The sequence below is a fragment of the Apis mellifera genome, linkage group LG1 (genome assembly GCF_003254395.2).
Source record: "Apis mellifera strain DH4 linkage group LG1, Amel_HAv3.1, whole genome shotgun sequence".
Lineage (NCBI taxonomy): Eukaryota > Metazoa > Arthropoda > Insecta > Hymenoptera > Apidae > Apis > Apis mellifera.
In genome coordinates, this window is record NC_037638.1 from 16,583,861 (window position 1) to 16,609,925 (window position 26,065).

Here is a 26,065-nt window from a genome sequence, read left to right on the forward strand (position 1 = left end):
CGACCACCACATTCTCTGGCCCCCGGAGAAACATTAATCAACGAAATTCATTTGGCGCGCCGATGAAAAGGTCTTCTCTCTGCCCCTTCTTCTTCTCCGTCGAAACGAAATTGTTTTCCATTTACCGCTCCTTTTTCTTTTTTTTCCTCCGATTTCCTGAACGAGTTTTTTTGAATGACGGCCGATTATAAATGACACGTGGCCAAATTTGACGAAAAGGAAAGGAAAGGGATACACTTTCTTCTCGTTTCTTTTTTCCTTTTCTCATACGAAGAGTAAATCTCGTTTTTTTTTCGAGCGACGTAAATCAGTTGTATTCGTTTACGTAACGAGCATTATCTTCACGATATTATCACGTTATCAGCTAATAAAGTTGAAAGTAATAATGATAAAAATTACTTTTGTCTGTTATTATGCAAAATTTGAAAATCACTGTGCTCTCGAAAGTAATGATAAACGATATAAATACCGTTTATCTTAAAAGAAATACAAAATTCGAGAGACGAAGAAAAAAGATTTTGTACCGATTGTTACATCGATAATGTAATGCATTTTAGTGAAACGAAAGGGTCGTGAAACGCGCCTCGTCTCGTCTCGTCTCGTCTCGTCTCGTCTCGTCTCGTCAAAAGACTTGTCTTCGAGGCGTATTTACTTAACGTTACCCTTTCGAGCGGGCATTGTCGATCCGCTTGATGGATGGAAAAATGGATGCGCGGTGCATTACGGTGCTCGAGTGCTTTCTTTAAAAAAAAAAAAAAAAAAGAAAGAAAGAAAAGAAAGAAAAGAGAAAAAGAAAAAGAAAGAAACTACCTGACCTTTTCCCGAAGCTATTGCCCGTTGTAAAGATGAAATCGGCCCGACATTTCGTGAAGTGTTATTTTTTTCCAAAGGAGATCGAAGGAGATAAATATTGAACTTCAAGCGTGGACTTCGGCCACGAGGCGAGTCACGATTTAAAATTCAATCTACAAAAAATATCTGAAACGCCGCGCTCGCGCCAAACATTCGCGAGATCGAGTAGATAAACGGCGATAGCTTTCATTGTTTCGTCGATTCTCCCATTCGTGCATAAAAGATATGCTAAAATCTATACCACATATATTTTTACGTTTCAAGAGCAAGTGGAATTAACAGACTTTTGGTTAAATCGTTAGTTAGATCGCTTTGTTGAGATATTGTTTATCGTTGCGTATCTTTGTATTATTGCGCTCGTATATCATTTCGATTATTCAAACGATCTTGCCGCATCGAGAGGGGATAATTAAATACACAGGGATATCGCGCAAGGATTGATTTATTATATCTGCTTTGCACGCTCGAAACGTTATATAAGACGTTCCAAAAATGTGAAAACGTTTTATTGTCAATTAACAAACGAGAATACTTATATTTATTTGCTCGAAATTATCTCAAGAATCTTCGATCGAGCTAAATTTTTTCATCCTCCACGAGATTATCTTATAAAATTATAAAAATTCAATGGAATGATACATTCTCGCTTTCACCAAGATCGTAATAAGCTCGAAACCCGTGTCTCAAAACTAGCGTACAATCCTCGCCTCGAGGATCCAGATCACTATAAAAAGCCAACTCGTGCCCCACTTTCCTCTAATTCGCGCGAAGGAGCATCACCCTCCCCCGGAACTTGTCACATCAAAGCTGTCCTCCGTACTTCTGAGCCATCTTTCCGCTCCCCTTTTGAAACTTACACTTTAAAGCGCACGGTCGCTTCAAGAAATATCATCATTGTCCGAAGAAGAAGAAGAGGAAGAAGAAGAAAAAGAGAAAGGAAAAGAATCGGAAAGGCAAATTTAACCGAGTGTCGTCGACGAGCGTGAAAGAGGGAAAATCCAGTGGTTCTCCACGGAGGCCAGGTTGGTCCTAAAAATAGGCGAAGCGCATAAAACTCGCGCCGGTATGGAAATCGCCGCGTCTCTCGAAAAGAGGAAGAGGCGAGCAGCAGAAGGAGAGGCAGGCTGACAATGGGCGGGAGATGGGGCCGACGACAGAAGTGTCGTGCGCGGTCCAAGTGAACCGAGTCAACGGCCAGAGCGCGAAGCGGAAGGGGCGGAAACGGCCGGGCCGCGCATAAATAAGCGCGCTGGAAACCACAATGCTTTTGCGGGGACGTCGCGTGTGGGCAGAGACGCGGCCACGGTACGAGCCTCTTGACCTCAAAATCAATGTGAAACAATTTGACTGACGACCTCTTCTGTGACACGTCGTAAATCATAGCCGTGTCGAAGGAGACGCCGCATCGAGCGGGGTTGTGCTACATTGAAAGTAGAGAATAGCAGAAACCTTTCCTGCCGCGTTGTGTATGTGTGTTTTTTTTTTCTACGTTCGTGAAACGTGACGCGCTTCTTCGACGATCATTGATCAGTTTCCATGTATGAGAACTTACGTAATATGGATTTATTTTATTCCGAGGCGAGGATTTACGTGTATTTTGGGGAGAGGAGAGGATAAGTTGGATATTGGGATAGTATTTTCGAGAGATTTTCTGCTTAAACGAGTAAAAATTTCTTCGTTGATATTTTATAATAGGTTTTTATTTAGAGAAAATGGTACGAATATAGAATGTTTATTCTATTTTTCGATATAGGATACTTCGAAATTGTAATAAATAAAAAGAAACGATGAAGATTGATTTTGAGAAATTTCATATGAAATATGATGTACAAATGAATCTTGCAAAATTTCTGATTTTAAAAATTTTTTTCTGAATACAAGTAATTGCTTTTCGGAAGTGTACAATCACGGTTCGATAATTAATTTTTTATCACGTTCATATCAAGCAAATTTCACTTTAATAATTTCACCATTACGAAATATAAAACGTCCATTGAACAAAACAAAAATTCCCAACAACGATTACCATGCAAAAGTATTTATTTCTAATCATTGTCAAATCTCTTTGATATCTCGTGTATCATTATTCTATCCTTTCTTTATTCGAAGAGTGTTACGGCCACCTACAATTAAATTCATCGCACGAGAATCAAAAAAAAAAAAAAAAAGAAAAGAAAAACGAAATCAAGCTTCGTTCGCCTGTCATAAAATCGTCCGTTCTCGCTCGCTTCTTCCAACAATCTTCTCCTTCTATCGAGCGTAAATGGAGGATTTCACCCTCGTCTCAGCGCCGATTATAATCGCCGCGACCGATCGGTGATCGCCACGTTTCACCACAGAGTCGATGGTTTCACCATTCCGTTGTCCACCACTCGTTAGACTGGTCTCGCGATTTACGATTCCGCCGCGCGAATAATCGAGAGAAAAAGGGTGGTAGGCAGCGCGGTAAGATTTCACGCGATGAGACACGGATGATAAAAGAGGGGGGGGAATCGGCTGTAACGAAGCATCTCCGCGAGATCTCTCGTAAACGACGATCCTCGAACCGGCGCGCGTGTCAATTCGCATCGCGCAATCAGCGCGGAATTTGACCTTGTCGCGCGCAGAATGGTAATCATTTTTTCACGGATACCATTCCATGCGTTAATCGAGCTCTCCTTTAACCACCTGCGATTCACTTTATATATATATATATATATAGAAGCTTTCAAAACAGTTTGATTGATTGAAAATTTTTCAGGCAACATTAAATGTTGTTGATTAAATGTTTCATCGTGGATTTATCGTGGTACAAGCGATTTGCATTACATCAACGCCACGGTAAAATTATGATAGCAGGCTGAAGAAATGTGAGCGCGAATCCTGTGCAATCGTATGCAAATTGATATACGACGAGCCGTTTCCACCGATTGCCCTTGTTTCGTTCAACAGAAGAGAACAATCGTACGAATTTTTCCAACATCTTAACATTCTCTTCGTCCTTGCATCTCCTCATCCGCGGAGAATGCGTTTACGTATGCATTTTATCCGCGCTCCCCTCCATTTTTCAGAGCCACGAGCCGAGTGTTTCTCTCGGCAATAGCTTGAAACAATAATTAACTCCGTCTCGCGTCTCGTTACGAGCAGCGAAAGTTTCGTGGCACGAAACTTTATCTGATACCTCGAATCTGCGGACACAGAGTGGACTTGCGAAACGAGCGAGTGTCATCGTTAGAATTCGTGTCGAATATTCCCTTTACCGATCCGGGCACTGGATCTTTAGAGAGTTTCTAGCGCTCGAATCATCTGGTAACCACTTTTAAAACGATGCCTTCAATCCGTTTCACATCTATCACACGGTATGATCAACAATTATACACGGTATGTATAATTGTTTCCTGTTTCCCTACGTCTTTATTTGCATGAGCAAAATTAATTAATCGATGGAGTCTCGTTGTTATTTCTATTTCCTTTATTACATCGATATAAAGACTAGTTTTTTAGTAGATCAGATCAGGAGAATCGTGATTCAGGATATCGATATATCAAAAATATTTTCCAATATCTTTCGTTTCTGTTTTGCAATCTTGTTTTACAAACGATCAATTATTCATTGTGCATACATTTCATAAATATACAAATAAATGTTATATGTTGTATATTGATCATTAGATCTTTATAGAAAAAAGGTGTATTATTAAAAAATAGATCAAGGAAGAATCCATTTTTATGGAAAAGTACAGTAAATTTAAATTTTCTCAAGGTGTTCTCATGCAATTCATACGATCGCGAAGATAATGTTCAATTGTTTCTTTCAACGCCGTAAATAGCGGAACTGTCGCGTAATAAAAGAAAAAGGAAAAAAAATAAGAAAAGGGGGAAAAAATTAGAACGATATTCGAAGCCAGGATTGGCATTGAATACTCGTCGACAAGGAGATTTCGCGATTGTTTGCCGTGCAGGTAGCATTTCTTGCAACGCTGTCTCTCCTTTCCAGATAGCTCTACATGCGCATACAACCGCATTAAATTGTAGGCGGCGTAGAAGTGCTGATAAGACTGATATCGCGCATGAGGCGTCCATAAATGGCGTGTAAAAGTATGAATGGAACATTCTTCTTCCGATAAAAGCGTCGAGAAAATACCCAGCGTTTCTTTATACCTTCCTTCGAAATCGAGTTTCAAGTGAACGTTGTAAACCGTGCATCCACGAGTATATAATAAATAAAACGATCGTCGTTAAATAATTTATCACACTTTATAATAATAAAAATTCAAAATTTCGAAGAGAACGACGCTTGCTTTCAACTTTCATCGCATTTGAAAATATTGATCGAATGATCAATCGATGTTTACAGCCACATGGAGGGTTAAATCGAAGGATTAAGTTAATTCTCTAGCTTGATGCGTTGCAAATTCAATGTTTTAATCGTTTTGTAAAATGATTAAAATAATGGGGGTCGATACACATTTATTGAGATAAATTACAGTGGTGGATATCATCGAGGAGTCGAGTTAATTTAATAAACTTGAAATTAAAATAAATTCCCACGTGTAGATTCTTGAACCCAGGCAACTTACTTTCTCTCCACAATAATGGATAAGGTTACAGGTATTGCGAAACGATCAACCTCGCAATTAATTTCATTATTACAGGCCCAAACCGGTGTGAATATATAGGTAAATGTTGTTCGAATAGCGCTTATGATCATCGCGATCGATTACCTCGGGTGTGGTCGGTTCAGAAGTGAAAGTGGCGTCGTGACAATAAAGATTGTACATTATTATGCCTACCATCTTTCGCGAAACCATTGTCGACAGTCGAAAGTCGCGCCTGAAAAAAAAATATCCCCCTGCTGTAAATTTCGTTCGATATTTCTCCTGCCATTCCACGCCGAAATGCATGCGTATATAAATAATCCTCTTTCTTAATCGATTTAAAAGAAGAAGACGAGATCGTATTGGCGAATTTGACGAAATTTCATGTGGACGTGACACGTGTCACGTGTTTACAATGGAATTATATCGCTTCTATCGTACGAATTTAAGAATGATAAACTCGACGAGTAATAACGAGTTTAATTTAATTTCCCTCCGAGATTGTTCGGCCTCTCTGTATCGATATTAATGACCGATAATAAATAAAACTTTCTCGAAACGTTTTACGTCATCGTGGCCGATCATTATCTTCGTCTCTATGGGCTCTGTATTTCGTGAAAATTTGTCAAAAGCGCGCTCTCTCCTTCGAAGACAGAAGCCGAATCGTTAATTGAATCTCTGAAACAGTGTAAGATACGAAACATTTCACGAATACGTTTGAAAGGGAGGATCTCGAGTCGTTATTAAGAATGGAACAACTTGAGAAAGATTTGGAAAGTGTTTGGTTTCCTCTGGTGATGCTAAGTTAAACGATCGATGAATTGCAGATCCATGAAGGATCTTTCAATATTTAGAGAAATAAATTTGTATATGAATGTATATATTACTCTAATAGAGAAAAAAATTATATACATTTATATTAATTATATTCATACATTTAAGAATGTAAATGTATGTATAAAACATATATATTATATATAAAAATGTTAAAATAAACAATAAATATATATTTTATATTTGTTTATTTTTGTATTTTATAAATATATATGTTTACGATATGTGAAAATTAAAATTTATTCACATTTTTAATCAGTAAGATGAACAAAGTAATAAAAAATTAATCGGATATTTAAATTGACTCGTGAACTCGTACAATTGTAGAACTAGTGTAGAGAAGGAGAGGAAATAATGAGAAGAGGATAGAGATAGAATAAAAATATTGAAATCAGCGCCATCTGTTGAATGCCGCAAATGAAACTAAATAAATAAGGATGGCAAATAATAGGAAAAGGATAGATATAGAATAAAAATTGTTTACTAGCGCCATCTCTTGAGCACTAAAAGTATCTTTTTACAGCGTAACTCTTTCTACAAGTATCTAAAAAATATCACTACAAGTCAATTTAAAATTTAAAAAGTTCTTTTAGTACTCAAGAGATGGCGCCAACTGCTCCGTTTACCTCTATCTCTATCTCTTTTTACCATTTTCTATCCTTTCTTTTTATGTTTCATTTGCACTCAACAGATGGCGCCAGCTGTCCGTTTTCTTCTATTTCTATCTCTTTTTACCATTTTCTATCCTTTCTTTTTATGTTTCATTTGCACTCAACAGATGGCGCCAGCTGTCCGTTTTTCTCTATTTCTATCTTTTTTTACCATTTTCTATCCTTTCTTTTTATATTTCATTTGCACTCAACAGATGGCGCCAGCTGTCCGTTTTCCTCTATCTTTATCTTTTTTTACCATTTTCTATCCTTTCTTTTTATGTTTCATTTGCACTCAACAGATGGCGCCAGCTGTCCGTTTTCCTCTATCTCTATCTCTTTTTACTATTTTCTATCCTTTCTTTTTATGTTTCATTTGAGGTACTCAACAGATAGCGCTGATTTCAATATTTTTAATCTAGCTCTGTCCTTCTCTTACTATTGCTCTCCTTGTTTACTAGTCTTAGTCCGCCATTACGGATACGGTACGAAATGTCAATATACGCAGTTCTTTTGTGATTTCTTTTTAATTAAAATATATATTGAAATTAAAACATATATTAGTCTTTAACGTAAAAAATACAGGTATTCTATATTTTTTTATTCATATCAAAATATTACAATTTTTTATAAATGTATAATATTATATAAAAATTTATAATAATGTTTCTATTCATTACAAATATTATATTTTGGTCGTGTAAAGCAACCAATAAAATTTTATTATATATTTCTATCAATATAATTTCAAAATTATTTTTTGAAATCTGGATGGATTCCTTAGACCATTATCAGTCTTTTATTAAAATATGAAAGTTACAAACTTTCAAGGCATCGAACTACATTATTGTACATTACTGACACTAAGTATGGTACTTATGTGTTCACAATATTTATAATACTAGATGTATCAAAATAAATAATCAAAATGAACACATAGTATGGTTTTAGTTTGATTTAAATTATTTTAAATATTTCTTTGAATAAACACTTTCTATGAAAAATAATATACAAAGTAGAAAATTATAAATGTATCTTTATAAGACGCTGTATCTTACTTTGGTGTCAATCAATGTATCCTACATCTTATAATTAGTATTATGTAGCTATTTAAGGCCATAGAAGTTCTATGTTTGGAGATTGCAGTTCCTCAAAAATTTTGTACATCGATAGTACTACTAACCAACAGTATATCTAAAAACATATTCAATTTTATGATATTATTAATGTAATTACGTACAATGTAAATACATTAATAGATAAAAGAATGTAAGAAATAAATTGTATTATACGTACATTATACGACATCCACAACCAAATGCACATTGCTGCAAACGTTGCATCAAGCTGCAAACATAATATTAAAATATCAATAATACAAAATACTTATAAGTATTTATAAAATATGAGAAACTTACATAAATATAATATCCTCCTATAAGCCAAAGTCCAAAAACTAATTGAAATAAACATACAATAAACCATAATACAAGCCAAGGAAGTAACCATCCTCTTATTCCTTCTTTTATTCCATGTATCATTAAACCACCTGATATAATCAGGAGACTAAAATAAAAGATAAAAAATCCTCCCACAACTTGCATCGCTAAAAAAAAAAAAAGAAAAAGAAAAATATAGAATATATGAATATATATTATTAATAATCAATATATATAATTATTCAATATATCAATTATACAATCTTGTATTACTTACATCCTCTAACATCAGCCTCAAAAAGAGGATTATACAATTGAGTTGAATCACCTCCATTTAATTGATAGGAAATTAATGTAATAGATATTATACTAATAGCCTGAAACAAAATACATATAAATTAAATTATAAATAAATTGCAAAAACATAAGTTGTATTTAATTAAAAAATACGTACAATTGTGTAAAAGGCAATAGCTTTACATCCTGTCTTGATATTATTGGTCCAAACAAATGGTGACCAACAAGTTTCCAAAATTGTCATGGCTTTATTAAAATAAAAATTTACATACAATAACTATTCGTCACGTTCATTAGCTATTAAAAAAATGTGGATGATCTAACTCGTAATTACACCTACTTGTTGTTATTAGTGTAACGCTTGGGCGTCGACACGCAGAAGGTGTACCAACATACCAAATCCTATAAAACTAGAAAAAACGCTAGGGAATAAATTTAAGGAAATATAATATATTTTTTAAATTTATTTTAAAATTTCAATTTAAGTTTCACTTTAAATATATATAATATATTAATATATTTTAAATTATACAATAAAAAAAGAAAAAAACATTATTCAATATTGAAAACAAATGAAAACTTGTCCAGAACAAGTTCAAACATACATCTTAAATTAAATTAATGTTTTGTCTACAAATTCATGCAAATTATATTAAAATTTTATATTTTGATTGTTATTTTTATAATATAATATATTGTTCATAATAATATTTAATGATTCATTTTCAATTTCTTTTATTATATGTGATTGGTTATTAGATATCGCTTGACCTATTTAATTTTTTAGATTATTCATATTTATTAAAGAAATTTATTATCGAATTGATTCTATTCAAATATCTTAATTATTTTATATTTTTAATGTACAGTGAATATATAGCGACACAAAGTATACTATTAATGGTGCCGTTCACATTCCCTCCACTAAGAGGGAATATTATGGCGGCTCTTTTAATAAAGTCAAAAGTAATCTAACGAAATATGTATATATTTTTTTTAGTATTTATTTTTATAATACAAATAAATCTAACACAATTAAGAAATAAATAAATAAATTAATTAAAGATTAGAAATGTTTATTTTAACAAAGGAATACAAAGAAAAATGAAAACAAATGAAGAAAAAAATGTTTTCCTTAACAATAATTTCTAAAATTTAAAAACATTGACAATATACTTTTCATTGAATTTCATTCTAAACGTTGTTCTTAATTTATTATAAAAAAAAGATATATACAATAAAGAGTTTATAATTTTAAGACTAATAATTTTTTTACGATATTGCATAAAACAATTGTTTTTACAACAAACAGCGAATAAAATCTTACGCGTTTCGTAACCGTTGATGGCAGTTAACGATGAAAGAATAGCATCGTTTAACGCGCTGTACCTTGACAATGCAAGGATAAAAGTATCGAAGTTAATATGCATATTACCAAGAATCGAGCATTGTCGGTGATTAACCCGTGGAAAATGTAGTTCAATGGTTTCGAATTACTTGGATGCGGTTTCCGCGGCGAGCAGCCATTTTGGTACCGCAAATGTAAATAAACTGCCTGAAACCAGATAAGATCTGTGACTGATAATACAGTCGTGAAGAAAAAACGAGAGCCTTTGATTACGCCAAATGTTAAGTCTGGTGCAACGACAGGAAGCTTTCACTTAATCGGTTATACACCGAATATTATGAACAACGAAACCCATGAACCAATGAAGTTATAGGCGCAGTAATAATGTCAAGAGACCGTGAAACACTGGAATCCGTTTTCCAATTAATTTTCGTAACCTATGGCTCGGCATGTGTGTAAATGCTTATCAAAATATATAACTCGTTCCATTTAAGTGATAGAGGCATTGCAAACAAGCGCTCGTTTGTTGTTTTAAACGATTCGTGTTCGGTAATTTCTTCGATTCGTTCACTAATAACGGAATATCAGGAGGCCCACGATTCAATGGAACGTTGTAGAACTCGCGCGAGCCTTTTAAATTCCTATAGTCATCGAACACAATAGCGTACTGCGTAATGGACGAGGTATTCATCTCGGGGAGAACGAGATGATCGTAGTCATCGTATTTCGATTGCGTAACGAAATATCGTAATTCAATTGTGTATCAACATAATTGTATAATTCCAACAATAAATTATCCAATTTTTCTTTCATTCGCAATTTTATATATATATAATTTTGTATCGAGACTAACTTAAAATATATGGAATAATCGTACGAGATAATGAAATATACATGAATCGATATAATGAAATATATATATATATATATATATATATATATATATATATATATATATATCGAAGAATCGTTGAATATATATTACAAGTGGATTAATTTCAAGAATAATATAGGAGTAATAGTATCTTCGATCAGAGCTACCGTAACGAGAAGAATTTATACCATAGTTGGCACTCGATCTGCGAGTACGTGCTACGACTCGTTATTGTAGGTGTATCTAATGTCAAGGGGATCGTGAATATTGCATCCGTCTCACGAGGGAAGAGGATCGCTATGTTGACGTATAGAAAGAATAAAAACAGTGGATACACGTAATCCTTTATAGTAATATAATAGTATCCATCTAGTTATAGATGACTCTCGCAGTGACTCGAGGAGTTTAGTCTAGACCAAAAGCTATAAATATAAGTAAGTATGAATAAATATAAGAGGCTACTCAGTTGGATCATCAGAATTCTCTGTTCTACTTCCTTCAACTGTCCGTCTTAATCATTTTCTTAGAGATTAATTCGCCATCGTGTTGGTCTCTTGACAATTTAGAAGAAAGCGATCGTACAACAACAAGCGATCTTTATTCTCTGATTAAATCGTACGTTGTAAGAGAAGCGTTTTTTAGTTAGAGGTTGGCACGAAAGAATATTAGATTAAAAAATTTCTGAAATTCCTTCGTTCGTTGGTTTCGCGCGAATGTTTGGTGATATAAAGAGAAGACCTTGAAGACATTTACAGATCCATCGTGCGTTCTTGTGATGTTTGCGAGACACCAAAAAGAAGATTAATGTTTGTCTCGAAAATTATAATGTGACAGTTCATCTTAACCTTAGCGTAAGTATAAATTAGCTTTAAACTGGCTCTCAATTTAGATGCCTGTTCGAAAGCATCGCGCACAACGTTGCCGCCGTTTCCATTCTTGAAGCCATATCCGAACCTCGTGAATGGTAAGCCTCGTGGCATCGTCTTTACGCAGTTAGTGAACGCAACACCAACAGATTTTAAATGAGCAACCAGCACGTGACTTTATCCATGCTTACAGAAAATCGAGGAATAATAAATCGATGCATCATCTCTGTTGTAATTGTAAGGAACAGACTTGAGATTTTGCGTTCAATTTGAATATTCATGATCATTTTCATTTACTACAATACGCATACGTTTAATTTGTAGAAAGAAAAAATTAATTTCGAGCAAGAGAAATAGGAGCGTGAGTTTTTTATTTTAAAAATTTATTAAGAAACGAGAGAAGAATAACAAATTGTATTATTCTTAATTATTCAACCGTGATTAATCTTTGGTTCGGGACTAAAATTTTGCGCACGTAACGTGCAATATTATTTACGAGGATAAGAACGAAAAAAGTTTTATGGAAAGTATCGAGAAAAGAAATAAGGCGACGAGTAAAATTAGAAATTTATTTTAAATGGAATTTTTTTAAATATCAGTAAGTAAGTAAAATGTTACGCGTGTGCAAAATGAATTACCATACTGCAATTAAATTTCGTGTATTTCGCTTTTGAAGGCTCGTTTAACGCGGCACGGATTGCGGGAAAGGAATTGGCCGAACAAAAAGTTGTTGGAACAACTTTGCGTTTGAAGAAAAGCTATAACATCATTCAACCGATTTAAAATTAACCGCGTGCAATCCCAACAATTTGGGGATCGAAAATTTATTCCCAAAGAAGATGATGAATAAAAGAAGAAGGTGGATGCAATTTCTTTATTTAAAGTTGCTCCGGATCGATCCTCGATTCGCTTTGTAATGGAAACAGAGATAATCGTTCGAATCACTGTTCTTGAAACGATAGAATGTTTATACCGCCCGGCGAACTAATTCGTGTACGAAGCTATCAGAGTTATCGGAAACGCGATATAGTCGACTCCTTTTGTGTCGACGAATTCGCGTTACTTTGCTCTGCTATTTCATCCTCTGTTATTCTGGACACCGTGCAAGCTCGCCTCGTCGATCAGGTAACACACGCCACAACCGAGAATTATAATAAACACACCGTGAAAAAACACACCGTATAACAACATCGATCCACCGTATATCGCGTCGATAACACGCTTGAATTTTAAATCCATTCCCGCCAAAAAAGAGCGGAGCCCCTTACCTTACGATACACGATACAGCAAATAATTTTTCAAAGGGTAAGAACATCGAACACGCGTAACCCGTTGTTAAAATTACCGAAAAATTATCATTCGGCCAATATTTCTTCTTCCATGAATCAAAATCAAACGATACACGAATTCTTCACCCTCGTTTCAAGTGATCGAATCGAACTCTCGGATCATCGAATCGATCGAGACTATTGACAAAAGAGATATTTTCAAAGAAGCGAGGCTTGGACAGGAAGGTGGTTAAAAAAGGCGGAGGAGAACGCGAACAAGAAGAAAATTCCAACATGGTGTGCGCACACGGTCGGAGTTAGGGGAAAGGCGCTATAGAGGTCCCCTCTAGTGAGATTGGGCCCCGTTCGGGTCTCTCTCGCATACTCTCTCGCGACGACTCGAAGGTTTCCTTCGCACCGGTTCGTGCCGTGGCTCGGCTCGTGCACATACGCCATGGTCTCTCGTGTCGAATCGGGCCAGCTTCGTGGTGCCCAGCTGGATCCGTGCACCGATTTGTCGGCCTCCAACTCGTCGTCGAGGTGCTCTGCCGGCCCACCGGAGATACGTTCTCGATCGGTCTGTCGTCTCGGCTGTGAAACGTGCAGCGTGTCTCGGCTGATCTGATGTAAACCGTCTCTTTCTCTCTCTCCTCCTCTCTCTCTCTTTCTCTCTCTCTCTCTCTCTTTCTCCTTCTTTCTCTCTATCTTTCGCTCTCTGTCTCGCCCAGTCACTCCTTCTCTTTCCCTGCCGTGAAACCGCATCGGCCGTGTGTATATCGCCTCGATTACACCAGAACGGTTGAGCGTCGCCGAGCGGTCCCAACGTCTGGATCCGTGGAGCGCACTTGGCCGTCGTCGCCGTTGGTATTCCGTTCCATTCCTCCAACGATCGTTAATTAAACCTGGTGTGGACACGGTGGACACTCGTGGAACTCGATTCGCTCGTGGTGGAACACGATAGATCAAGATCTTTGGTGTGCGTGTGTGTGTGCGTGCGTGCGTGCGGCGTGTGTACGCGCATGTATGCGTGTGGGTTTTCCTGGATTCGTGCACACCGGGTCGAGAAATGTGTACGCGATAATACTGGTGATGATTTCTACGATCAGTGTCGTAAGATTTACATACATTCCCTCTGGATGGATCGGTTTGAAGATTTTGGATAGAAAAAAAGCCACGATTGTTGTGCGATCCGTTTCGAAGGATCCTGCGAGTTTTTTCCCTTTCTTTTCCCGGCGGTGTCGCGCTTCTTTTTCTTTTTTTCGCGAATCGAATCCTTCTACGCGTTGGATGCGTTCGGGGAGGGGAGGGATTCGTAAGTAAGTACATGTGCACTCGAGGAATTTAAGGAGCTGGAAGGAGCGAGAGGTTAAGCGGTTTAGAGGACGATGATCGACCGGTGATGATGCACGTTAGAAATTGAAAGCTTTCGAGGGAGGAAGGAAAGCTCGAAACGAAGTTTGGGAAACCAGGGGGGAAAGCAGAGACATTTCGTTCTCCGCCGAGAGATTCCGTTCGCCGCTCTCGTGCTCGGCCAATTAATCGATTAATCGGTACGAAAGAGACGGTCGGTTTTCTCGGCGAAACTGGTTTAAGTGGTTCGCATTAGCATCTTTTAATGTGCTACTGTTACGGAATACAATTCCTCTCGTCCGGAGTAAGTGGACGAGATTAATGTTCCCATTGCGGCGAGGGGGCGAGCCGAGCTCCTCTCCTCCACTCCAGGCAAATCAAAACGTTCACGGTGTCGTTTCTCTGTCGTGAGCTGATAAAAGCGATACGCGTGCACCTACGTATATACGATTAAGATAAAGGTGGCGGAGCCAAGTGGAAGGGAAAAGGAGAAAGAAATTATTTATAATCGGTGGTGTGCTGCGCGTCGCCGACGTTCTTCATTCTCTCGGATTCGAGAGTCGGTTAACGAGCCGCCGAAAATCCATCTTGTGGGAAAAGAAAAACGAAAGAAGAAGAAAAAAAAAAGTCGAGCTCGAGTGAAAGTGGATGGTAGCCGTCGCGCATTCCGTGCGCTTAATCCCCCAGTGCATTCGTGATTAATTAAGAGCGGAGTGAAAAGCGATCTCGCGCGCGCTCGAAGAATCGTGAAGAATGCCTTCGAGTTGATACCTGTTGTACGTGTTGTGTGGACACATATACGCGCGTGCATATATATATATATATATATCTTCTCCGTGAGTATATCTCCGTGTTGTGTGTGTCGATCGACCGGTGCAAAAAACCGATTCGTGATCTGCTAATCTAGTCACATTGACTTTAAGATTACCTCTATGAAAACTAGCTGCCCGAGGAAACGAGGACAGAGAGACGCGTTTCGCGCGTACGAAAATTTGTTTATCGTTCGGGATCTAAGAAATAAAAAACACGATATTACGATAATATTATCTCGCCAACGATAAGGATAGCGTGCGTAGAGAAATCTGGAATCTGGGCTCTAAAGATTTTCAATAAACGTTTCGATAGACGGTCGACCGTTTAATCGGAGCCAGTCCAACGTCTCTTTTCGATCGATTCGAAACGGAAATCGATTTAGAAGGAGATTAAAAAGAAAAAGAGAAACGAACAGTGTGAAGGGAAACAGAAGTGGAACAGATCTAGATTTTGTGTGGAACGTTTACTGCTCGTCGATCCCGAGTAATGTGCAGGATCGAACCACGTCGATTTAACGATCGTTCGAAAGCGAGAAGCGCCACGACGAGGACAGGTTTATCGGCGAGGAAAATTTCTGTTTCGAAGTGCGAGCCGTGATTTCTTGTGTGTTATCACACGGTGGAAAGGTGTCGATGATAATTCCGCGTGAACGAAAATATCATCCGGCCGAGGAAGTGCTTGTTATGGATATCTGCACGGCGATCGAACGGGAATACTTTCTCGAGCGGAATTACGTGGATGGCATCCAGAAAAGAGTTTTCGAACCCTTGCAGGAGTAAGTATAAATATATAAACATAGAATGATTGTTCCAATTTTAATCAGAAGATTTATCAAATATACAAATATTTCTTTTTGATATCTCGATCGTATATTAATCGTATGTATTTAACAAGTTGTGTTTTACGAGTATCTTGGAAAGTTGAAAATCGAGTCAAGTTTATGAACTTGTGAATCGTGCGTCGAGAATTCGAGAAACTATTTCACTATTTGATTATTCGATTTATATTACACTATTCAACATTTAAGGAGAATCAAAACACATCTTGAAAATAAAGAATATTTAAAATACTTTCGATTAAGATAGATCATTCGCTAGAATTATCTCCCAAAAGGAAAGAATCAAAAGAGGAAACGTTGATCAATCGATCAATAACGAAAGTTGATCGAACATCGATTCGAACCAACAACTCGCTCGATGCATAATTCAACAACGCTCGATTCGCCAAATAAAATCTCCAATCTCGTTGAACAATCGTTCCTAAGCTAAATACCTCCACCTGTTAAAATCTCGTATCCTCCTTCTGTACGTAACGGAATCACGAAGCGTATCCTTTCGTGGAACGAGCCTCGTCGGCCACACGATAATCACACGAGAAAGTACAATGGAAGCACGTTGGTCCGCTATTTATGAATATAATGTTCGATCGTCCCGCGCCGTTGTTCGAGCGGAAAAGATGGAGATTTTTTATCGATCGGTGAAAGTCGAAGTTTGCCGGTAATCTCGCCGATGCCGGAAGCCCTGAACCGTTCCTCGTCGCGGTTGTCTCCTCCTATGGGGGAGGAAAGAAGTCGATTGTGGATCGAGAGGATGCGTGTGCGGCCTTCTCCTCGTGTCCCTCTAACATCGTGGCCCATTAAGACGAGCCGTAACTGGGCGCTGCCACGTTTTTTCTCCTCGTTTCATAGGAGAATCACGGGTGGCCACGATAAATCACCAAAGTGTTTGATAGTTGAAAGTTGGGATTGGTTTTGATTTACGTGTACCCTTTTCTCACTTTGAATTATTTTTGATCTTTTGCTACCACGTAATGAATATTGCGTTTCGATTTTCTTAAACGCATCGCGTGATATCTTATTCTTTATTTTTATTACAGATATTATCGTTTCATTAGGCAATGGATTTCGAATTTGAATCGTGAACAGCGACTTTTCTTTAAGTATTTGGATGGAATGAATGTAGTAGTGATCCAAGCTTTTAATTCTTGCTGTAATGTATTTATTTGATAATTTTTCTTCTCCTTAAAAAAAAAATTGGTAGAATATATCTCTCGTAATTTGTTGCCTTCTAGGATTTAATTCTTCGAAACTCACCTGTAACACTTGCCTCGACTTCCGTGCACGACAAGCGTAAATAAGATCAAATTCCTTCGTTCTTATATGTACATTATATCTCGCTGTTGTCTCAACAAATGCCACAAGTCGTGTTTTTTCGATGATTGTGTTCACTGTTGCGTCATCGACCGAGAAATTCAGACCGAGCGATCGGTTTTGGCAGCTGTATCAAGACAGGTGTGGAAATGTTCGTTCAAGATTTTTCACCTCGAATTACCGAGTACTAAATTTCTTCCTCTATACACTCTATATACGGAAAATGGTGCATCCTTTACGAAAATCATCTACGAATATCGGTAATTTCATTAGAGCAATGAAAATCGTAATAGGATTCCAGATACTGTATAGAATTATTTCACGATGATCGTTAGCACGGTATCCTGTTCAATGATGCGTGAAGAATCAATTTACCTAAGTCCAGTATCGTTTATGTGATCGTTCTTTCTTTCTTTTTTCTCTCTCTTCTCCGTTTTTTCCAAAAGAATCAACGTTCGATAATCTATCAATTACGAATATTTAACCAGTTTCTCGCTAACAAATTTACTCACCCGACGATAATTCCAATTTTCTTTAGCTACTGGTTCAGCTCTTACAGGTTATAACGTATAACGACAATTATTAGGAGGATAAATATTAGAAATATATTGCATTTTAGCTACTCAAAAATGCTTGTGAAAGTATATAACGATAATTTATAAAATTTTAGAAAATCTGAGATAAATAATAATTTAAAGAAAATTAAAATAATTATAGATGTAGAGGCGAAATTGTCGCTTGACTGCGGGAGGTCATTGGCTGCCGTCTATGATTTGCTTCCATTTTCGTACGCTCCGTGTGTGGTATCTCCTCTATTTACCCCTACGAATCCACGTTATCGTGCAAACTCTCCCTTATCTTAAACTTTCTTAAACTTTCGCGATATTTTCGTTCGAATTTTCATTCTTCGCTCTCTTTCCAAGCGATCAACAAAACCCACGTTCGACAAAAAAAAAACACGAAATGACGAGCGATATTCCTCTGTCCCCTTCCCTCTCTGTTAGGGATGTCCCTCGTCGCAGATTCTCTCCAAAAGACACGACGTATAAATACCACCTCGTTTCGGCTTCCTCTCTCTCCCCGGCCACCGTTCTCCCTCTCTCTTCTGCCTGGTAGCACGGAGTCTATTTAGATAATCTTCCGCTTAGCGGGAGCGGCACTCGGTGCGGCAAGGGAGCCTCTTCTTCGCGGAGGCTTTCACCAAGGTGGCATCATATTCCTGATCCGCGAACCGGCCGCGTTTCTTCGATCCTCTCCACTCGTTCCTCTCGGTCCCTTGGTCGCCTCTGTTTCCTCGGCCGCCAGTGTACAATAGAGGTTTTCGGCGTACGCCACGCCTGTCCCTCCTCTCTCTCTTTTTCTCCCTCTTTCTCTTTTTGTTAACGCGTGACCTTGAGCCCTTGTCGCTACGACATCAAGATCTAAGAAGAAGCTCGAAAGATCCAGTGTCGGCCGGTTGGATCGCCGTGAGATGAGGCCATTTCGATTAACCGGTAAGCGAATCCAATCCTCTCTCGACTATTCGATGGCGCGTTTCGTCGATGCGTGGGTGATCGACCCGATTGCTCGACGATAGTCCCCGTGATCTGAACGATTCAGATTCCTCGTTCGCTTTTGTGAACCGAAAGATTTTTTTTCCGCTCGGGAATCTAGGTAGATAGGTTTCTTATTCGTGGCGCGCGCCTTTAACCCTTTAGCGCATCTGGCGGATGATTATGTGGACATGGGCCCGCGAGTGTTTATTTTGGGGTATAGAGGACGTAGAATGTTCGTCGAAGTGTGAAACTATATATTAGCGATTCCTCGTAATATGAAAGAATGTAGGTGCGTATTTTTGATAGTTGTAATTTGCTGCCACTTTTTGGGACGGTGAGTGTTTCGTGGAAAGTGAAAATAACTTGGCATAATAATACTCTAAATGGTAATGAAAGAAAAGAGAAAGAGAAATAATAAATAATCTGCGGATTTAGAGAAACTGGAGTTTAAACTATCTAGTAATAACTATAATAAATGAGAAAAAATATAGATATATATAATGTCGAATAGTTATATTAAATACTAGATGTATGGACTGTAGATAATTTAAAAATATATTGCGTTTTAATATCGTGTCTCCATTCAAAATCGGTAAACTTAATCAGGAAACTTTAAAGCACAAAGATTTCGATTATTCCAAGTGTTATACTTACTCGTTCAAACAATCAAACAAACGATAACGATCTGTGGCGATAATTTACAAAGGGAAAACGCGGAATAGAAAGAATTTTAATGGAACTAGAGGGGGGGATTACTTTAGTTTATCATCGATAAGCGACATTGAACGAGTTTCTCAGAGGAGCCGAAGCGATAACGATCGATCGAACGAGGGAAAGGCACGCGAGACTCTTTATCTCGCATGTATTTCATTGTTTATCATTGGATACAATTGGCTACGTGTGCAGTCGCGCAGATGTTCGGCCACAATTAAACGTGATTGACGCGAATCTGCCCGATTCTCGAATCGTCGCGACAAATTAGTTCTGTATAGAGGCAAGCTTTAGGAACGATCCGTGGTTGGACGTGTTCGTGTTAAGAGCAAGATTCGAACGTGTCTCTGCTATCTTTAGAAACGTTTCCCCGAAAAGAGATGCCTCGACACGAAACAGAGTACAAAAGGGGTTTCGCGAACAGAAGTGTTTCACCGTTTGATCATTTCCTTCGAAACATGTCTTGGCAATTGGCGGACGGATTATTAGCAATGAAATTTTTGTTTAATCGAGTGAAGGTATTTGCCAGGAATTCTAAATTGGAATTCTGCTCTCCGTAAATCGTGTTTTTTTCAATAGTTATTCGTATTATTTTTATGATTATTGTTTTATAATTAATAGTAATATTATTAGTTTGAATCCATTATGATTTAGGATAACTATGTAGAGACAGAAATAGATAAAAATCCCATATAATTAAAAATTGTATATAAACAAGCAAAGAATTTTTATGACTACGTTATATTAGTACAATTATTATTAGTACAATTTTATCATTTCAACAAAATAGAAATAATCTACATATATGCAATTGAAATTATAAAATTACTTTTATCGAAATTTGAATAAAAAGTCTGCAAAAATTCACGCGAAATAATTCAAAAGAATTCGTAAAGTCATAGATGTATCAAGATTTCTGCCTCGTTTATTGCTCAACGCTTGCTCGAAAGATTCTTCAAACGCTTTCCTCCCCGAAGATGAAAAAGAAAATTTGGCGAAAGAGTGGCGGGATGGATCGCAGCAACGGTTCGGCGGCTTATCGTTTCGCAAATAAACCGAATGAGACGGTTTCTGCCACATTGCGATGACAAAGCACCGTGCATGTTTATCGGTTGTTTGCACCACCGAGACGCGCGATGCGCCTCTCGTGCAAATAACGTCGCCTGAACGGAATGCAGTTGCCTCTTTTTCTTCGCCGCTTTCCTTATTCGTACCGTGGCTTCATGTGCCAAGAGAGAAAGAGAGGGACTTTTGGTCTTCTCCAAAAGATCGTCGGATTAAAATTAGCCGTCTCTTCGACGAGACGGTGACACCTCTCTCTCTCTTTCGTCCTCTCTCCCTCTTTTTTTTTTTATTTCTTCTTCTTATGAAATCTGACGAATGAAAATAGAAGCTTATACTCGAGGAGGGCTCGATTGACGATAATGTTCGTAGAAAAGCTCGATCGACGAACTGTATCACTTTTCACGGTGTGTTTTGTCCCTCGTGGATTTTTGCTTGTTATACCGGGAATTCTGACGTCAGTGCATCTTTCGTGGATATCCTTTGATATGCAAGATGCATGCAAGTATTTCGCATCCCTCGTCGAATATTTACGTCATATATCATTGCCCCTCGGAATCTTCGTATATTTTCCGCGTGCCAGATCGCTTTGTCGCGCGCGAAAACCACTCTTCGATCATTGAATCATCCAAATCCGGCGTTTGGATCCCCGCACGAAGATCACGGCAGGGCAAAATGCCAATAAACGAGTGTGCCACCTGCGCTCGACATGCTTCACTCTGTGTGCAGCACTCTATTTCGCGAATTTTTTCGCTAGCTAGTCCAACGGATTTTATGAGATCTATTTTACGAAGGAAGAACGATCTCCCTGTTTATTTTTCGCTTTGAAATAGTCTCGCGGAAGTATGCTTTTGAAGATCGAATGCAACTGAAATATGCGAAAATCGGTTCATCGATTCAGTTTTTGTTTAGAACTAGTAGATGTAATTTTTAAAAATAATAGACGAGGAATGGTGATTGTGTAGCGTGTAGAAATAAATTGCAAAAAGAATAATAATACTTTTACATATTCATAATAATTAGCTGATTAGATAAAATTCTACTCCTATTTTTTCATCTAAAAATTGAAGAAAAAAATTGAATTTTATTCTATATTTTTTGTTTACTTTCACATTTATAATAATTATATTATTTATCAATAAATATTCAATAAAGAATTTTATATTTTCATATAATCATCACTGGAAGACGAAAAAATATTATTCTTTTTGCTTTGTACATGATTGTTTTAATCGTACAAAATATCTGAAGTCATTCGTACACTCCATAAATAACACATGCTATTTAAATTTATTCAATCAAAAATTATACCTCACAAAAGTTTTTTTTCCATAGATAGATACGTTAAATCTATTCCCTCCCTAAAGATTTCGACACCATCGCGTTTTGAATCGATTTAAATTCGCGATATCAGAAGCCACGTGCCGACTTGAAGCGAGATAAAAATTTCTTGGAATAAGGTGGGAGAATGGTGGTGGTGAACGGTCGCGGAATTCGAAAATATCGCGGGTGCTTGGTTCGAGGAACGAAAAGAAAGCGAAAGAAAATGCCCTCGGCTATCCTGCCGCGCACCAGGCATCTTTGGCTTCCTCGCCTTCTTTTTATTTACCTCAGCGCGACCCTGGCACAAGTTCAATTCGTTCCGGCCAATTGGACTCGGGGCTGTGTGAAAGAGACGCCGCTTTCCGTGGACCAATCGACTATTTTCTCGAGAGGAATGCATCGGCTCGCTCGCGGCAGAAGTTCATAAAGAAATTTGCATTTCCAACGGTAGGATTCTTACTTGCGAGAACTTTGCATTCGGTTGATATTATTGGTTCTTTTCTCTTTGTTTATTGTATATTTTCTCGGCTCGTTTTATCAGTGAGATTTTTAATTTAAATTTCTCGTTCAAGTGATGTGGAAAAGTTTTTTAATATTTCCCGGTAATTGTGAGTAGTATTTAATGGAAAAATTTATTTCGACACTGGAATAATTAATCTGTAATATTCTCCTAGATACGTTAAATGTTGAGATAAGTATCAGTATAATTAAGTATTAATTATACTTGTTTTGATTATACTTCGTATTCCTAATCCTATAATATTTTTTATTGTGTAATTTTAATTTGCCTGAGTATTATTGATTGCGAGTTGGAATAAGATTTAAACAATCGTATCCAGATATTTGGGATAATTAATAATCAGAGGCAGGCAATAATAAATCATATTTCTGAAAATGCATAAACCACGACTATTAATTTAAACAGTTAAGCAAGAATAATTCATCATTTATCACTTAATATTATAGAATGTGAAATTTCGATTATAATAGTCCATTTTAATTATGAGCCATTATTAACATACTGTAAAATTCTACTAATAGAACAATAATCTCTCGAAAGAAATAAATTCAAGTTGATTTCTTCACAAAGAATAAAAATATAATTTCTTCACGTTCGAATATCTTTCTATACATATTATAGATATCGGTACCTGTACCCAATATTCCTCATAATATTCATCAGAAAATTGACTTATTTTGAAAGATAATTGACTTTTGCAAATCGAAATTCGCATTATCGATCGTGAACTTTATCAGATTCGTTCGAATCGAACTCAGCATCCGTCGGGAGCACAAGCATGAAATAATTCATTCCTGGAATTGAGTGTCACTCTATCACCGCTATCTGACAGAAAACACATTAGACGAGGATCGAATAGGCTCTAGAATTTGTGATGCGTCGAAATATTTCTCGTTAATTCCTCAATCTATTCCACTGTGCTGTGCATAAATTCTTGTCTAACCCCGAGGGTAATTTGCATACATTTTGATTTGAAATAAAAATCAATCCCATTTTTATACCACGAATAATGCACAACGGAAATGATTTTTATCGTCGTATAAATCTAACCGTCTCATTCATCGTAACACACCAAATAGGTACAGTAACTCGCAAAAGTATTCGAAGAATATTTTACACTTAAATTCATTTAATTAAAAATTCTATTTTTAATTGTGTAGAATACAATCGGTTATAAAAAGTGATAATAAAATATGTGAATGATGAAACGAGATCCTCGAACTTTCACAATTTTTTCACGTTAAGTAGTTGTATTTTTTAATGAAAATATTTCTACAATTTTTTTATTTTTAAAGCTTTGCTTTAAATATCGTGTCCTTGCAGAGTTATATTGGAAAAATAAAAAAAGAATCCATTTCATCTTTTTCAACAAAATTTCCATCGCATCTATTTCCATCGTTAATATTTTTATTTACAGTACACAATACTTTCGTAAATCACTGTACCTATAATATATTCGCGATAGAATAAAGCAGGCGAAACGATGCGATCATCGCTTTTTCGCGATAATAAAACGTCGTAATTCAACGTTCGAAAAACAATGTGTCTCGTTTCTTTGTACGTGAACGATGTTTTCAATGGAGAAGAGTCTATTGGATGGAGAGAATTTATTATCCCTATTATTATTTGGCGATTGATGATGGATTCTTAATGCCCCTTTACTGAGAAGATGCGCGAACCATTTCGATATAGTTAGCCTTCAGTATTCGGAAATAGAAAAGACATACACAGGTATTTATAAACGCTCAATATTTGCAACCATAAAGCTTCCATCGTGATACTGTTTAGATGAGAGCCAGCTTTTCGATGATTGTGCAGCACTGAAATTCTTTTATACGTATATCTCCGCCCGAAAGATTTCTGGGGTTCGTTTCATCATATTTGCTCGAAAATTAAAATTTGCTATTATTTGTTTTAATAATAACTTTTAACGTTGCATCTATCGAACAAATGTTAAAACATTAAAATTTACGATTTATATAAAGTATTAAAGTTGTTATTGGTGATAAAATATCTACTGCATATCAACAGTAGATGTTGCATATTAAAAATCACAATGATAAAAATAAATTGTTATCCTTACGTGTTTCATGAATAAATATAAATTGAAATTACATCAAAGTAAATAGTACAAAATTAGAACCGTTGGACATCTGGAATTTCCAATTTATTCATACGTTCATTGATGTATTAACTACTACCAATTTTCAATCTCCTGTGATTAATTTATTCGTTCAAATTATAATACTCGTTTATATAACGAATATTATCATAATAAATTCATAGTTGGATAATTTATGCGAGGCCACACGTATTATTGTCATTACGAAAAATTCCATTCGCTTTTAGGACAAGTATTTAAAATATTCATTTCCTATTATAAAGTTATAAAATGATAAACAGTATACATATATATATTTCTTTCAATGTGTCTTTACAGTTATAAATATTGCTTCCATTTCTGGTAATGTTAAATGGTTCCCTTTTTCGTACGGAAATCGTTGGTGTTGTCGCCTAAATCGGATGTAACGGTATAATGACGTCAGTTTCCGATTGACATTAATCATATGTATAAGGCTAAACATAGATTAACTTTATAATTATATTGTTAACTTTATAAACAGAATGGAAATCGTTATTATGCAAATTATACGTGGAATATAATTAAAATTCAGAAATTTCCCTCTTCTTCGTCCGATTAAATACTATATTAATACAACAGAATAAAACATAATATTAATTTAATACCATTTTAATCGCATTTTAAAAGCTTATTTAAAAAAGAAAAATGAATCTTCGAGTTCTGAAATATTGATGCGAGTTTAAAAATCGAGTTATTTCATTTGATTGACATATATTCCTTAAATTTTCCTTAAAACAGAAAACAGATCTGATTAAATAGCATACGCTTATGCGAATTCATGCACCCGCGTACGCACTCACGCGTATGCACTCACGCGTATGCACGCACGACCACCGCTTCTTGAATTCCTGCGAACGTTTGCGCATTCCCTGATAACTGTGGAGAACGATTTTATTTATTTACGCCGCGTCGCCGTTGACTGAATGAAATTCCCGTGGATTCGCGAGAAAGTTCCATTAAAGTTGCTGGAAGTCGTATGCGCGCATGCACACAGTGATGAAATAATTCTGTAAATCAACTGCAATCTGCGTGAGAAGAAAAGTTTACGAGTTGATTACGTTTGATTTGTGAATAAAATGAACATTGAGTCGCGATATTATCGAAACTGCTCGTGTCTCGTTCTATGGTGGTTAATTTATAATGGTGAAGCTTGAACAGAGCGATAAGAAGTTGAAATACTTATTTGATACATTTAATGAAATCGTGTTCTGCTTAATCGTTTCCCCGCCAATTGAAAGAGGTGAAAATGAATGATTTGTGAGATTTTTAGTGAAATTTCCTGATGTTATTATCGATGAAACGTACAATTATTTAAAATTTATGTATGCCTGTGTATCTTGCTAAACATAAAAAAGTAATTTAATTTAAATTTTTGTAGTATAGAATACGTATTTCTGAAGTCGACATATATTCAAAAAGAAAAAAAAAAAAAAACGGAAAGAAAAAAAGGAAAG

At 36.6% G+C, this 26,065-nt stretch overlaps 2 protein-coding genes across 9 annotated transcripts in view; one reads left to right on the plus strand and one right to left on the minus strand.

The window, feature by feature from the left end:
• Positions 1-26,065, plus strand: part of LOC413562 (rho guanine nucleotide exchange factor 17) — a 124,029-nt gene that overhangs the window by 51,270 nt on the left and 46,694 nt on the right. For 2 of the 7 annotated variants that reach the window (XM_026446134.1, XM_016913751.2), the window contains exon 1: positions 15,749-15,943. The exons of 1 other annotated variant lie outside the window; for it this stretch is intronic. The gene's annotated coding sequence lies outside the window, so the exon portion shown is untranslated. Of the gene's footprint in view, positions 1-15,748; positions 15,944-18,539; positions 18,811-26,065 lie in introns of those variants that run through there. 4 more of the 7 variants (XM_006571000.3, XM_006571001.3, XM_006570998.3 and 1 more) reach the window with 4 other exon arrangements.
• LOC551206 lies at positions 7,690-9,079 on the minus strand. 2 transcript variants are annotated; one of them, XM_623601.5, is made up of 6 exons: positions 8,990-9,079; positions 8,807-8,895; positions 8,630-8,729; positions 8,332-8,519; positions 8,210-8,260; positions 7,690-8,107 (listed from the first exon to the last, which is right to left on the minus strand). In XM_623601.5, the coding sequence occupies exons 2-6, from the start codon at positions 8,891-8,893 to the stop codon at positions 8,024-8,026; spliced, it is 510 nt and encodes a 169-aa protein (XP_623604.1). In that variant the 5' UTR covers positions 8,894-8,895; positions 8,990-9,079; the 3' UTR covers positions 7,690-8,023. The 2 variants fall into 2 exon arrangements, with proteins under 2 accessions (XP_623604.1, XP_016769248.1); XM_016913759.2 differs by having other exon boundaries at positions 8,807-9,037.